The sequence below is a fragment of the Myotis lucifugus genome, unplaced genomic scaffold (assembly GCF_000147115.1).
Source record: "Myotis lucifugus unplaced genomic scaffold, Myoluc2.0 scaffold_729, whole genome shotgun sequence".
In the NCBI taxonomy this organism is placed as follows: domain Eukaryota; kingdom Metazoa; phylum Chordata; class Mammalia; order Chiroptera; family Vespertilionidae; genus Myotis; species Myotis lucifugus.
This window is the reverse complement of record NW_005871777.1, coordinates 235,046-248,168: the sequence shown is the minus strand read 5'-3', so window position 1 is coordinate 248,168 and position 13,123 is coordinate 235,046. Positions and strand designations below refer to the sequence as shown.

Here is a 13,123-nt window from a genome sequence, read left to right as displayed (position 1 = left end):
ATTGAGATCTGGAAACAATTGTAAGACAAGCACAGCCTATATTGCTGCCTTTTGCCTAGCAATAGACACTGAACTCGCTGTTTATAGCATCACAGTATTTTTGGGTCATTCCAACAGTATTTACTTTGTGAGCTCCTAAGCCTGGCAGTGTGAGACCTCTGGCCTTTTTCTCCAATATTGCACAGGCATGACACAGGCAGTATCCCCTCCCTCCCATCCCTGTCACCACCATGCTAATGCACATCTTTAGTCTCCTCACTCTTGGGTAGATGTCAGTGACCAGCCGGGCTGCTATCCTTGCCCTTTTATTTTGTGCTCCTCATAACATTCAGTTGCAGTAGAACATTCTCCATCAATACTATAGAGTTTATAGCTGTTTCTTTTGATTTCCACCTCTATTCTCAAATATGATTCTTTGGCTGTTTGTTATGTCCACCACTTGTCTTCCTGGATAAATGACAACATATGGGTCTAACAAACTATATTCCTACTCTCCTCCAGACCCATTGCTGGATAATTTCAGAGAATTGACTTGCAATATGTGTATAAAACTGCTAAAGGACTTGATTTAATAGGATAGATCATGTATTATTTCTTATAACTGCATGTGAAATCTATAATTGGCACAAAATTAAAAGAATTTAAACATGAAAATATAACCACAAGATTCAAGGTGTTACTGTAGTTAGCTCTCTCCTGTCCCTTCCTGCCTATGAAGATTCTTTGCTGATACCATATCAGTGCTTGCTTATTGCAAAGCAGGTTTGTTATATATTCCTAGCCAGAATGGCTTAGGCTTTTAAAATCTTGGATAACTGTTGCATTGTTTCACATGTTTCCTTGTGAGCAAATATGGGACATGGAAGGTGGAGTATGTACCTTGAAGACAGGGTGCAGTCCTGGGAGGCACCTCATGGTGGCCACAGCAATGACCTCAGCCAGCAGATGAGTGTTCAGAAAGTGATATTGTAACTGGTGCAGTTGGAAATCTGAACTTCGGACCCAGGTCTTTGCCAAGAGCCAGGCAAGTGGAGGGTCTGAGGGCAGGAACAGTGGTGGGGTGGGGTAGCTGGCGTTGGGAGGCTGGATCTGCAATAAAGAGGAATTAAGCATTCATTGACCTCATCATATGTTACACACCATGCTCAGTACTCCGGGGGAAACTGATGACTAATATTATTGCCATGCAGAGGGCTATAATCTAGTAAGAGGAATGAGGACCCTTCCACTCATCCTCTCACTAGCTGCGGGGAAGTGTGAGTGCCATAATGGTCAGGTTCAAAGCAGGAGGAATTAGAAAGGGGAGAGTTCAGTATGGCCATAACAGTGGTTTGGGAGAAACCCGATGATAGTGTGAGTTAGGATGGTAGAATAGGAAGGAGAAGCTGGATGTGTGTGATACCTGACAATTCTCGTCAATTGATTGATGAGAACAGTGAGAGGGAAAATGCATTAAAAACAAAGGAGAAAATATGTCCAAGAAAGAAAGAATATTCCACAGATTCAAAGGTCAGAAAGAGATTAAGTAGTCTTAGGGTGAGTACCAATAGAGAGCATTCTGACATTCAAAAAAGGTAATTTCATGTGAGTAGTGAGCAGGCTGCGAGGTAGAAAGGAGAAATTGGAGACAAAGACAGATCTCACTGAGTGGGTGGGGTGGGGGACAAGAGCTGGCTGTCTTTGTCCCTGGGCAGTGGTTGGGGTGAAGGGAGAGCAGTGTTGAAAGAGGATTTCCAAAATATCTCACCTGGATGACCATGGGTAGCAGCTTCCCACTGGGTTCCATCTTCAGCATGACGAGGGGGGCAGCCAGGTACTGCTGCTCTCCTTGGATCACGTTGGCTGGAATTCCATCCAGCAGGATAAAATCAGCTTCAAATAGGGAACCGTTCTGGGGGGAAAAGTTCAAAGTCTACTCCAGAGGGCCAGCACCAAGGGGAAGAAATGTAATAACATTCAGTCTCATTTCTTGCAATTATCCTACATCAATATCAGAGTCCTAGTGGCAGAAAGGAAGGAGGCATCCAGAACAATTAGTCCAAGTCATCTCAGTTGACAGTGAGGAAAGAGGCAAAACGAGAGGAATCTCCCCCAAGGACATGTTCATTCCCTGTGGCAGTGGTGGTTTTAAGACCACACTTGACCAATTTCTTTGCACCACAGGCATGCTAAGCTTCCCCTGTCAATGTGCCCAGGCCTCTTTCCTCATCATATCCTATTTTTCTGCTGCCTCTCTCTGGCCCCCACCAGTCTTAGAGTTTCCCCTGATACTCTAGGTTTTCCCTGCAAAGGACTCTGCATCCAGGGACAGCAGACTAACACAGCCTCCCTTCTCTGACTCACTTTTGGTCCCTCCCCCTCACCGCTTCCCTTCCCCACGCAGATAAGGAGAAGACAACAGAGGACTGGGGGTGTACCTGGAGTTCTTCCTCCAGCTGGGCACGAAGCCCTTCCATCCCCGAGGGCAGCACCAGCCGGGAAGGCAGAGAGGTGGAGCGTCTCAACAGCATGGGGTTGGCGCCATTGAGGAACTGGTAGCCAAAAAGCTCATCATCCTGCCAGCGCTGGTGAACCTTCTCTATAGGTTTGGAGTGGAGGGTAAGAGGAGGATATTCACCACAACCTGATGTCGTTCTCCTTTAGGTTTTAATACAGCTATTCAGGCATATGATTACTTTGTATTCAGCCCATCTTTTCTTTTTGTTGCCTCTGAGAAATGACCAGGTATATTATCTTCTCATCTGGGAACTACTTATGAGGGTCTATGGAATATGAAGTTTGGGACAACAAAACACACTATTAAGAATTTACAAAGGTCTATGGGAATACTGACCACAAAGAGTGCTCTTGGGGCCCCAGAAGATCTGATCAAAATCCTCTAGGCTGTCCCAGGAGTTCAGGAGGGTGTAAACACGTTTGAGGACCATCTCCAGTACCCTAGGATAAATGTCAAGGATGGCACTGTCAACTCACCAAGTCCTGCCTGTTACGGGATCCACCATTACCCACTCCATTGCGATCTTTTCTCACCCTGTCTTCCCTGTCCATTCATAGTCCAGCCTCTTTTCACCATGAAATTTCATATCTGGGGGCAGATCCTTCACAGAGTCCGCAGCTATTGTCAGGGGTAGCCCTTCCTTCCAGATGCCCCAACTAGCAGATGGGGAAAAGAGTTCAGGGAGGAATTAGGGAGTCAGTGATGGTGGCAGGATCAGAGAAGAGGTGGGAAATTCAGGAGGGCTGTGGATGGGTGGTTACCAGTAGATCAGCTGTCTTTCCTTCAGTTCTTTCTCTCGATGCTTCTGGAACTTGTCAAAGGTACTCTCTCCTGCCAGGCGGGCTGGGAGAACATATGACCACATAGGTTTATCCAACTCGTGCTATCCCTGACTTGATCTAATCTCTCATTCTTGACTGTATTACATCAGACTCTTGCCTTTTTGTCTGGCTCTACCTCACCTGATGTATTCCCAAAGTCACTTACTGTATCTTTACCCACACCCAATTCGTGATTTCACCTATTTCAACCCCATGTTTGTCCTTAACAACATCCCATGTTTTCTTCCCTTTCATGTTCCTTAAATCAAATTCCACTACTTGTGCCTATAGATGATTATTAATTTTCTCCTCAATCACGTGCCATATCCACAATAGTCCATATTATTATATACTAGAGGCCCGGTGCACAGATTTGTACACCAGTGGGGCCCGTCAGCCTGGCCTGTGAGGATTGGGCCAAAACCGGCTCTCCGACATCGCCCGAGGGGTCCCAGATTGCAAGAGGGTGGTTCTTGCGTGACACACCCTGGAATCGGGCTCCCTCCTCGGCAGCTCCTGTTTTGAGTGTCTGCCCCCTGGTGGTCAGTGCACGTCAGAGTTACCAATTGGAGCATCTGCCCCCTGGTGGTCATTGTGCATCAAGCTACTGGTCAGATGGTCGAACTGTCAGACAGTTGCTTAGGCTTTTATATATATAGATTGCCTTTGTTAATCTCATCTATATTGGCCTTCCCCTTTCTACTCCTTCACCTGTCCTCCGAATGACATATTTCATATTCATTATACATATGCACTCTGCTCTTCCTTGTCCCTACCCCTACCTGATTCTTGAGACAAAAATTCTATGTGTTACCTTCAACCATCCCATCTCACCTGTCTTAGGGAGCAAATAGTTCCATGTTGCTACTTTGCCCTCACTCCATTTCACCTAACCTCACCATCACATAGTTTATATTTGTAAACCTGACTTGTCCTCTTCTCACCTGTATTTATATTGTCCCTCAAAGACACCTATTTCATGTTTCCATTTTTTATTAAATTTATTGGGATATAACATTGATTAATAACATCATATAAAATTCAGATGTACAATCTTACAATATGACATTTGTATACTCTGAGCTTGCTGTAACCATATATTTGACCTTCTTTGCCCTCTTTGTCTTCCCTCTGGTAACCACCATTCTGTTGTCTGTATCTATGAGTTTGTATTTTTGTTTGTTTTGTTTGTTCACTTGCTGCTTTTTGTTTTATATCCCACATAGGAGTCAAATCACATATTTCTAGTCCTTTTCCTTTGATATTTCATTTAATACTCTCAAGATCCATCCATGTTGTGTCAAACAGCAATATGTCATCTTTCTTATGGCTGATTAGTCTCCATTCTTACAGGCCATTGTTCTCAATTTCTCTCTAGTCAGATCTGTCCTCCACGTGTCCCATAGCAACAAATCCCCTATAGCCCCTGCTCACTCATCCCCCTCCCAGTCAGAGTGCTCCCTGCCCTACCAGTTGTCTTCCATGTTGTCACAGCCAAACCAGCTCTTCATGGTCATATCATTTATTGCTTCCCTTCCCTGCCTCCTCTCAGGGGTCCCATGTGCTAGCCTTACCTGTCCCTGCTCTCACTGGTTCCCAGTCACACAGAGATCTCCTTCCCACTTTACTTTGTCTCTTCTGTTTCCCAGCGTGGCTGCACCTCCCATTCCCTGTGCTCACATTCTTGGGAGGTGGGATCTACACATCACTCACTTCCCTGTCCAGTCCCACTTCAGACCTTTTTCATTCTATGTATAACTTTCCCTCCTTTCCTGACTTGGGCCCTCTAACCTGCTGAGCACGCACTTTTTTCAAATCCCTCAGACCTTCCTCTGTGCTCTCCCTCATTCTCCAGTAGCCCCTTCCCTGTTCCCGCACTACTCCCTGGGCCATGCTCCCTCTTCCCTGAGGTGGCCCCTCACCTGTGCCCTCAGGCAGGGTCAGCACGCCCTCGCCCTGCACCCAGCGGTAGCAGGGGAAGGCAGCCTCCTGGAAGGTTCCTGGGACCTGCACGGTGATGCGGTCACAGAACCAGGCGTCGTCCACCAGGGAGTGGTGTTTGCGCAACTTCACGAACTGCAGTGGCCCCAAGTCCTGGGGAACGTCCTGCTCAAACTCCTCCACCTGTGGGGACAGAACCCGGTGGGACTTAGTAGCGGGGACCCGGGAGAGGACGCTTAACTGAGGGTGCAGGGTCCTCTGTGGAGTCTGGTGACAAGGCCTCCAGGGACAGCATTGCCTCCTCCCAACACCTGCGGCTGTGGATCTCAAACTCCCCATCGCACCAGGAGGACCAGGGAGTCGGGATGAGGCTACAGTGACTTGAACACTAAGCACCATCACCTGCACCAGCAACTGAGCTCTAGGAGGACCCTCCCCTTTGACCATTGATCCCATAATGACACTGACATGGGGCCACTTAGGAAAGGAGTGGAGGTTGGGTGGACAAGTGTCTAGGGGAGGGAGAAAGGAGTTGAGCCCAGCTGGGCCCTAGCTCTGAACCTCTCACCCACCCAGGTGCAGGAGTCCCTTCTCACGGGAAGTCACAGCTGGCAGAGTTATGCTGTCACTGGCACCCAGCCTCCAGCGTCCAGCCCTCTCTCAGTCAGCCAGCCCAGCCAGGGGGTCTGAGTCCCTGCTTCCCCTGCCTACCTGGCCCCGCACTGGCTGCAGCCACAAGTCCAGCTCTGCTTCCCCGCGCTCCCCGACCAGCCACAGCTGCACGCGGTTGAAAGACCCAGAGAAGAGCCAGGCCCCAGTGGCCACGTGGATGCAGTAGCGGCCCATGGCAGCAGGTGGGCTCGCCTGGGTGGCAGAGGTTCTGTTACTGGTACCAAAGATTCCGCGGCCAGGCTTGGTCCTGCTGCCTCAGGACAAGTCCAGGGCCTAATAAAGCAGCACTGTGTGTGCCAGCCCACTACAGGATTGGGCCCCACCCCAGACAAACCAGAACCTGGGATTAGCCCAGAGGGTGGGGGAAATGCTGACTGTTCCTCTGAGCCTGGGTGCAGAAAGAGAGAGAGGGGCAGGGAGAATCCACCAGTTTTCTTTCTAGGCCCTCATTCCCCCCCCCCCCATATAAACCTCCACCCTTGTTTTACTATTGAACAACATTTTCTGAAGGTGTCCTGAATGCCAATCTCTTTTCTTGCTGGCAGTGCCTGGTGCCCCTAGGTGACTGTACCCACTTTCTCTTTGCCTACCAGGTCTGCTTGTTGAATGGGCATAGGGATTGTCATTGTGGGCCAGAGAAGGCCTTTCTTGAGGGACACTCCAGTGCTCAGGGATGAGTTAGAGCAGTGGTTCCCAAACTTATTTGGCCTAACGCCCCCTTTCCAGAAAAAATATTACTCAGCCCCTGGAAATTAATTTTTTTAAAATTTTAATAGCAGTTACTCATCGCCCCCAAATGCACCTGTGGCCATCACTGCCCCCCTGGATCGCTGCAGCGCCTACCAGGGGGCGGTAGCACCCACTTTGGGAATCACTGAGTTAGAGTATTTTCTGTAATAAGACTTGTGGTGCCCATTCAAGCTAGAGAGCAGCTAATGTATTCAGTTTCCCCCTTTGCTTTTCTATCCACACCCCCATTCCAAGACAGACAACCAATGTCAATACATTCTATTTCTACTTCTCCACTCCTTTCCATTAATAGGATTGTTTTATGTGGTTTATGTCATTTCTTCCACAAAAATGAGGTCACACTATACATTTATTTTCTTGGAAGTTACTTTCCACAGTTACCAATACATGATGAGAATATCTTCAGATCAAAAGATGGAGATATAACTCTTTTCTTTCTAGCTTGAAGGATTACCCTCTTGATGGGTATTCAGTACTAACTATGATGAGTGCTTTAATGAACCCCTTTGTAGGTGTACTCTTATGCACCCTTATAGTTAAAGAACAGATTCCCAGAATTGAGATTTCAGACTAAAATGCTTGTATATATTTTATATTAGATATTATATATATTTTTGAAAACCACGTTTTTAAAGTATGCTTGATGTGTAAAATCTGTACATATTTGATGTATAAAATTTAATTTTTGCCAATAAGTATACACCAGTGTATATTATTGTGAAACTCGAGGCCCAGTGCATGGGTGGGGTCCCTCGGCTGGCAGCAATCCACGGCAGATTGGCTGGCCAGTCAGGAGGGCTGGTCGGTTGGGGGGTGGGAGGGGCCGTGGAGGTTGGCCAGCTGGCCCCCCAGATGGAGGCCAATGGGGCCTGCATTGAGCATCTGCCACTTGGTGGTCAGTGAGCATCATAGCGACTGGTCAACCAGTCGTTCCAGTCATTCTGGTCATTCTGGTCGTTCGGTGGAAATGGTCGCTTAGGGTTTTATATATATAGATTGCTTACCAAAAAAGCTGTGGCACGGAAAAAGGACTCTTATCTCTGCATCTCCACCAGCATAGAAAATTATCACTTTTTAATTTTTGCCAATAGGATAGGACTGATTTTGAAGGGAAAAAAAAGCTGGTGTGGGATTTACCCATCTTAAAAACTAGTCAGGTTTATCTAGTTGCTGTTTGGCTGATGATAGAAGAACACACAAAACTTCAAGTTCAGTAACAAGGCAACTTTATTACTCAGACCAAAAGCAATAGCCACAGTTCATAGTCATATCAGTTCCTCATGCCCTCCCATGTCCCACGAGAGTGATGCAGGTGGGTCTAGGTGAGTGACAGCAGTGGGCTGCATTTTAGGGGAGGAGCACTGACTTTGGGGGACTCACCACTTTTGTGATGTGCAGATCCATGTCCATTCTCTGTCTACAGGAACATGACCCCATCACTCAGGGTTGCTCACTGCGGAAACAACCTTGAAAAATAGCTCCAAGTAAAGAGCACTCAGGCTTTGCATTTCTGACATACCCAGCAGGAAGACCTAGGGGCACTCAGGGCCCATGGCAGATCACCAATCCCAATAGAATGAGGCATGTAAGCTGCTTAAACCCTTCTAAGAGCTTCCTAATGAATATAAAATAAAACCCAAATTCCTCATCAAGGTGTGGTTGCCACAGTTAAACCTGCTCTCAGTGTAATGATAAGGAAATATGTACAAAAGGGAAGTACTTAAATGTAGCCCAGCATGTAGTCTATATACATTTAGATGGTGAACTCCTGAGTTTTGATAGAGCATGATCTACACCTTTCCATGAAGCTAATACTATAGCAGCAAGCGTATTATTCCAGGCTCTCTGCCCTGATGAATCTTCACTCTGCATTACAGTGACCACTGAACATCAAGCACACTTCCACCAGAAAAAGGACTCAACATGGAACCACAGCACTTCACTCCACCAGACCTCTATGCCTGATCTTTGGTATGTCCCTCAAACCTTATACTTGCAGACTCAACAATAGCCTGACCTTAAATTCCCATTCCACAGTCTTTCCAACTTCTAATCAAGTCATCTTTATGCAATATTTTACTTCTTAGGTATATACAGGCTAATAAATTACACAAGAATGATGGAGTTATTATATAAACAGTTTGCAACCCCTAAAAAAATAATACATCTAAAAATGGTTATCTACAGTGGCTAAATGCACAAAAAGAGACATTGCCAATGATTATGTGCCTCTGGCAGAAACATTTTGAACCGACTATCTGAAGGCATCTTGAAACACAAAATTGTTAGCAATTCTCATCAAATTTAAATTTGTAACTACCAACCTGTAGGAAGGACAAGGATAAAGGAACATGTTACACCATGAGGAAATAATCAGCGAAATCCATTGGGGAGACAAACAACCTTGTTTCATCACCATAAACATGGCAAGAAATGAAAAGAGAGAGGAAAATGAGACATACATATGAAATACAAGTGACTTCAGAAACAATTGCAACACATGAACCATAAATAACATTGATCTTGGGTTTGGGAATTGGCTGGGGATTATTGCTTTTCAGTACACATGTTTTGTGTCAGCAGAATATCTGAACATGAAGTGTGATTGATAAATTCACAGAACAATTTCTACAACTACAACTAATGAATGAATGTTAGAGAAGATGTATAAAAAGAGGTCATTTGATATTTTAGAGAAAAGAGGGGCCAGAATGCAGCAAAAAGTGTGAGAGGTCAAAGCAGGAATTCTCTTTGGGATGGAATAGGTTGGAGGATATTTGGGTGGCAAATAAGTAGTAGAGAGAAAAATATTTAAGATGCAGGGTACAGAAGGCATAACTGAAGGAGGCACAACATGATGGGTGTGGGAGGATGAACTTCAAACCATATATGCAAGAATTCCTGTTGGATGGACAGGGAGACTCTTCCTTTCTAACAGAAGGCTAAGGCATAGAAAATTCTGTGTAGGGAGAACGAGGAGGTTCCCACCTCACAGTTTCTATGTTCACTCCTCTTCCTAACCCTGATGCTAGATGTCCTCTACTTCTCAGGGACTCAGGTATCACAGTCCCAGAGCTGAGCCAGAATGGCAGCACCAGACCTTCTCAGATTTCTCTTTTCATCTTGGACAGGCAAGGTTAAATTCCAGATGAGAATGGAGCCCACCTAGCTGGCAGAGGGGACAAAGACTACCCGATTTGGGGGGAGGTGTCTCTTCTTACAGTTCCAAGCTCTATTTACATTTATTTTTATTGGCTCTTTTTATTGAATTTATTGGGGTTAATAAAGTTACATAGCTTTCAAGTGTACAATTCTGTAATACATCATCTGCACATTGCATTGTGCACCCACAATCTAAATCTAGTCTTGTTCCATCACCATTTTATCCTGTTTACCCTCCTCTACCTGCCCCCATCCCCTTTCCCTCTGGTTATCACCATTTTGTTGTCCATGTCTATGAGGTTTTTTTCTTACTCCTTTCACCAATTCATTAGCTCTTGTCCTACTATCTTTCTCTCATTATTTTCTCAACCTAACTCATTACTTGCCTACCAGTGCTGGTCTCTGTTCTGCTCTGATGACCGAAACTTAGAAGCTATCTGTCCCAGAATGTTGTTGCTCATTCACACAACACAAGTTTTCTAAATGTTGGCATAATGGAGTGAAGGATTATTTCATCACCTAAAATAGCCCAGATGATGACACTTACTGTAAGGCATTTATATTATTAAATGTGTTATGGCTATTCCTGACAATAGGATTTTCTTCTGCTATCTTTATTCCTGTACTTTCTCCCTCTCTCTCTCTCTTTCTCTCTCCTTTAGTCACCCTTACAATACTCCCCTTATTCCCATTTCTATTTAAAATATTAATTGAAAGCAAAAACTCTTCCAATTTTATTTTATAGAAGAATTCAAATCATTTGATCATTTATTGTTTGAGCAGCATAGAGAAAAACAGAGAATTTTGAAGACCATTAACAGTGTCAACTTTTTGCCATCATCTCTTTCCCAGGAGTTGTAAGTAGAAGAAAGTAGAGAGTGATTCTATCAATTATATGATACTAGAGGCGTGGTGCACGAATGTGTGCATGGGTGGGGTCTGACCAGCCCCACCTCTGATCGGGGTGGGGGTGGGGCTAAATGGGGGTGGGACTGGCCGGGGGTAGGGGCCCAAGGTGTTTGGCCAGCTGGCCCCACCCCCTGGTCAAACTCCCGGTTGAACTCCCAGTTGAGAAGACAATTTGCCTATTTGCCTTTTATTATATAGGATAAGTGCCACCAACACTCTCAAGGAAAAAGTGACTATGCTCAGTTTTCTGGTGGAACAAAATATAAAATGCCTTTCCATTTAATCCTGCAAAAATCAGTGAATCAGTGAGGTAGCTATTGCTGTACCACTTCTTTAAAAATTCAAGTTCAAAAAGATGAAGATATGTCCCCAAATGCAGGTGGATGATTCCAGAGTGTCATGAGCAGTTGCTGATTCATATCATAGCCCATTCTCTATTTAACCCTCTGGCTGTTGGCTTCTGGCCTTAGTTTCCTACTGAACCTTCTCCTAAAGCTTCTTTATGGCCTATTGATGCTTAAATCCCCAGGTTGTTTTTTTTCTCAGTGGTCACGGTTGTCAAAGCCTGTGATGCTTTGATATTTTGTCTTTTAGCTGAGCTGCTGGCAGATGTTCCTGTTGTAGTTCATTGACCTCTGGCCACTCTTCTGTTTCATTTGGGGTTCAGGGAGCAGAGGAAGTGCATGTCCACAAACCACATCTCCTTCAGCCTCACAAAATCCTAACCTGTTTTATTTCCTGTTCTTGACTAGCCAATCCTAGAAGAGTTATATGGGAATACATAGTATACATATCCCTGTACCACCCAACCTATAATCATGAAATAAATTTCTCTGATACTGATATATTCCACAAGGCCTGTGCTTTTACCCTGTTACATATGTTTGTAAAATAAATAACAATAGGTGATAGGTTCTTTTTAAACTGGCAAAGATAATCCTGAATCATAAATCCAAAATCTGAGTGTTGTATAAAGGAGTCAGTATGATACTGACTCATTGTCATTCTACCAAATCATATGTGTAGAATATTATTTCCAAGTTATTATGGATATATTTTCCATGTTTTCTTTTCTCCTTAATTTTTTTAAACCATGTCGTCGTTTAATGTGTTGCATTTCTGTGGGTTATTGTAGTGTAATTTGTTACCTGACTTGATTTTTAACCGTGAGTGGTTACCAGGCTGGAGGGGGGGGGAGCAGTTGAGGGTGACCAGCCCAGCAGGGGAGGCAGTAAGAAGCGACCAGGTTGGTGGTGGTGGTGGTGGTGGGGAGGAGTTAGGAGCTACCAGGCTGGCAAGGGGGGTGCAGTTGGGGGCGACCAGGCCAGCAGGGGGGGCAGTAAAGTGTGACCAGGCTGGTGGGGGGGCAGTTAGGAGCAACAAGACCGGCAGGGAGAGGGCAGTTGGGGGTAACCTGGCCAGCAGTGGGGGGCAGTTAGGGGCGACCAGGCATGCAGGCAGGTGAGCAATTAGGAGCCAGAGGTCCAGGATTGTGAGAGGGACATCCCCCAAGGGGTCCCTGATTGGAGATGGTGCAGGCTGGGCTGAAGGGGACCACCCCCCACACACCCCTGTGCACAAATTTCATGCACCGGGCCTCTAGTGAGTGAGAGTGTGTGTGTGTGTGTGTGTGTGTGTGTGTGTGTGTGTGATGTATTCTTGATGTATATATAGTAATAAGTGTTATGTATTCTTGATATATTGTCCCTTTTATCATTATAAAATTTCCTTCTTTTTCTCTTGTTACCTTTCATCTTGAAATCTTTCTTATCTACACTAATAAAAGAGAAACATGGTAATTGGCGTACGACCGCTACCCTTCTGATTGGCTAATCAGCATATCCTTATGCAAATTAACTGTCAGCCAAGATGGCGGCCGGCAGCCATGCACTGAAGCGAGCAGGGAGGCTTCCTTGCTCCAGTGACTGCAGACTCCAACGTTCCCCGCCTGCGCTGCCGGCCTCTGAGCTGGCAGTTTGAAACATTCTAACAAATATAGCCGGCTGGGATCTCAGAGCTGAAGTTATACATTGTTTCGATTATAGAACGGCAAACAAACCAGCAGCAGAAGCCTCAGAGCTAGAGCCAGAGCTAAAGCTGGCCCAGAAGAAAAAAAAAAAGAAAAAAAGGAGTGGTTGGGAACTTCCCGCCAGCCTGAAAGCAGTCAAAACCGCCAGCCTGAAAGCAGCCCTCAGCCCCTCACCCAGACTGGCCAGGCACCCCAGTGGGGACCCCCACCCTGATCCAGGACACCCTTCAGGGCAAACCAGCCGGCCCCCAGGCCTCTATCCTATATAGTAAAAGGGTAATATGCCTCCCAGCACCGGGATCAGCGGAGCCGCGAGGCCTCCTGGCACCAGATCAGCATGAC

The 13,123-nt window shown here is 45.7% G+C and overlaps 1 protein-coding gene across 1 annotated transcript in view; it reads right to left on the bottom strand.

The window, feature by feature from the left end:
• LOC102428965 (arachidonate 12-lipoxygenase, 12S-type-like) overlaps positions 1-6,105 on the bottom strand; it is a 15,574-nt gene extending 9,469 nt beyond the window's left edge. The window contains exons 1-8 of the mRNA XM_006105857.1: positions 5,971-6,105; positions 5,241-5,442; positions 3,259-3,340; positions 3,031-3,153; positions 2,834-2,937; positions 2,418-2,578; positions 1,748-1,891; positions 880-1,089 (exon numbers count right to left, since the gene is read on the bottom strand). Coding sequence (XP_006105919.1) covers positions 880-1,089; positions 1,748-1,891; positions 2,418-2,578; positions 2,834-2,937; positions 3,031-3,153; positions 3,259-3,340; positions 5,241-5,442; positions 5,971-6,105 — 1,161 coding nt within the window. The remainder of the gene's footprint in view (positions 1-879; positions 1,090-1,747; positions 1,892-2,417; positions 2,579-2,833; positions 2,938-3,030; positions 3,154-3,258; positions 3,341-5,240; positions 5,443-5,970) is intronic.
• Between the last annotated feature and the right edge of the window lie 7,018 nt (positions 6,106-13,123).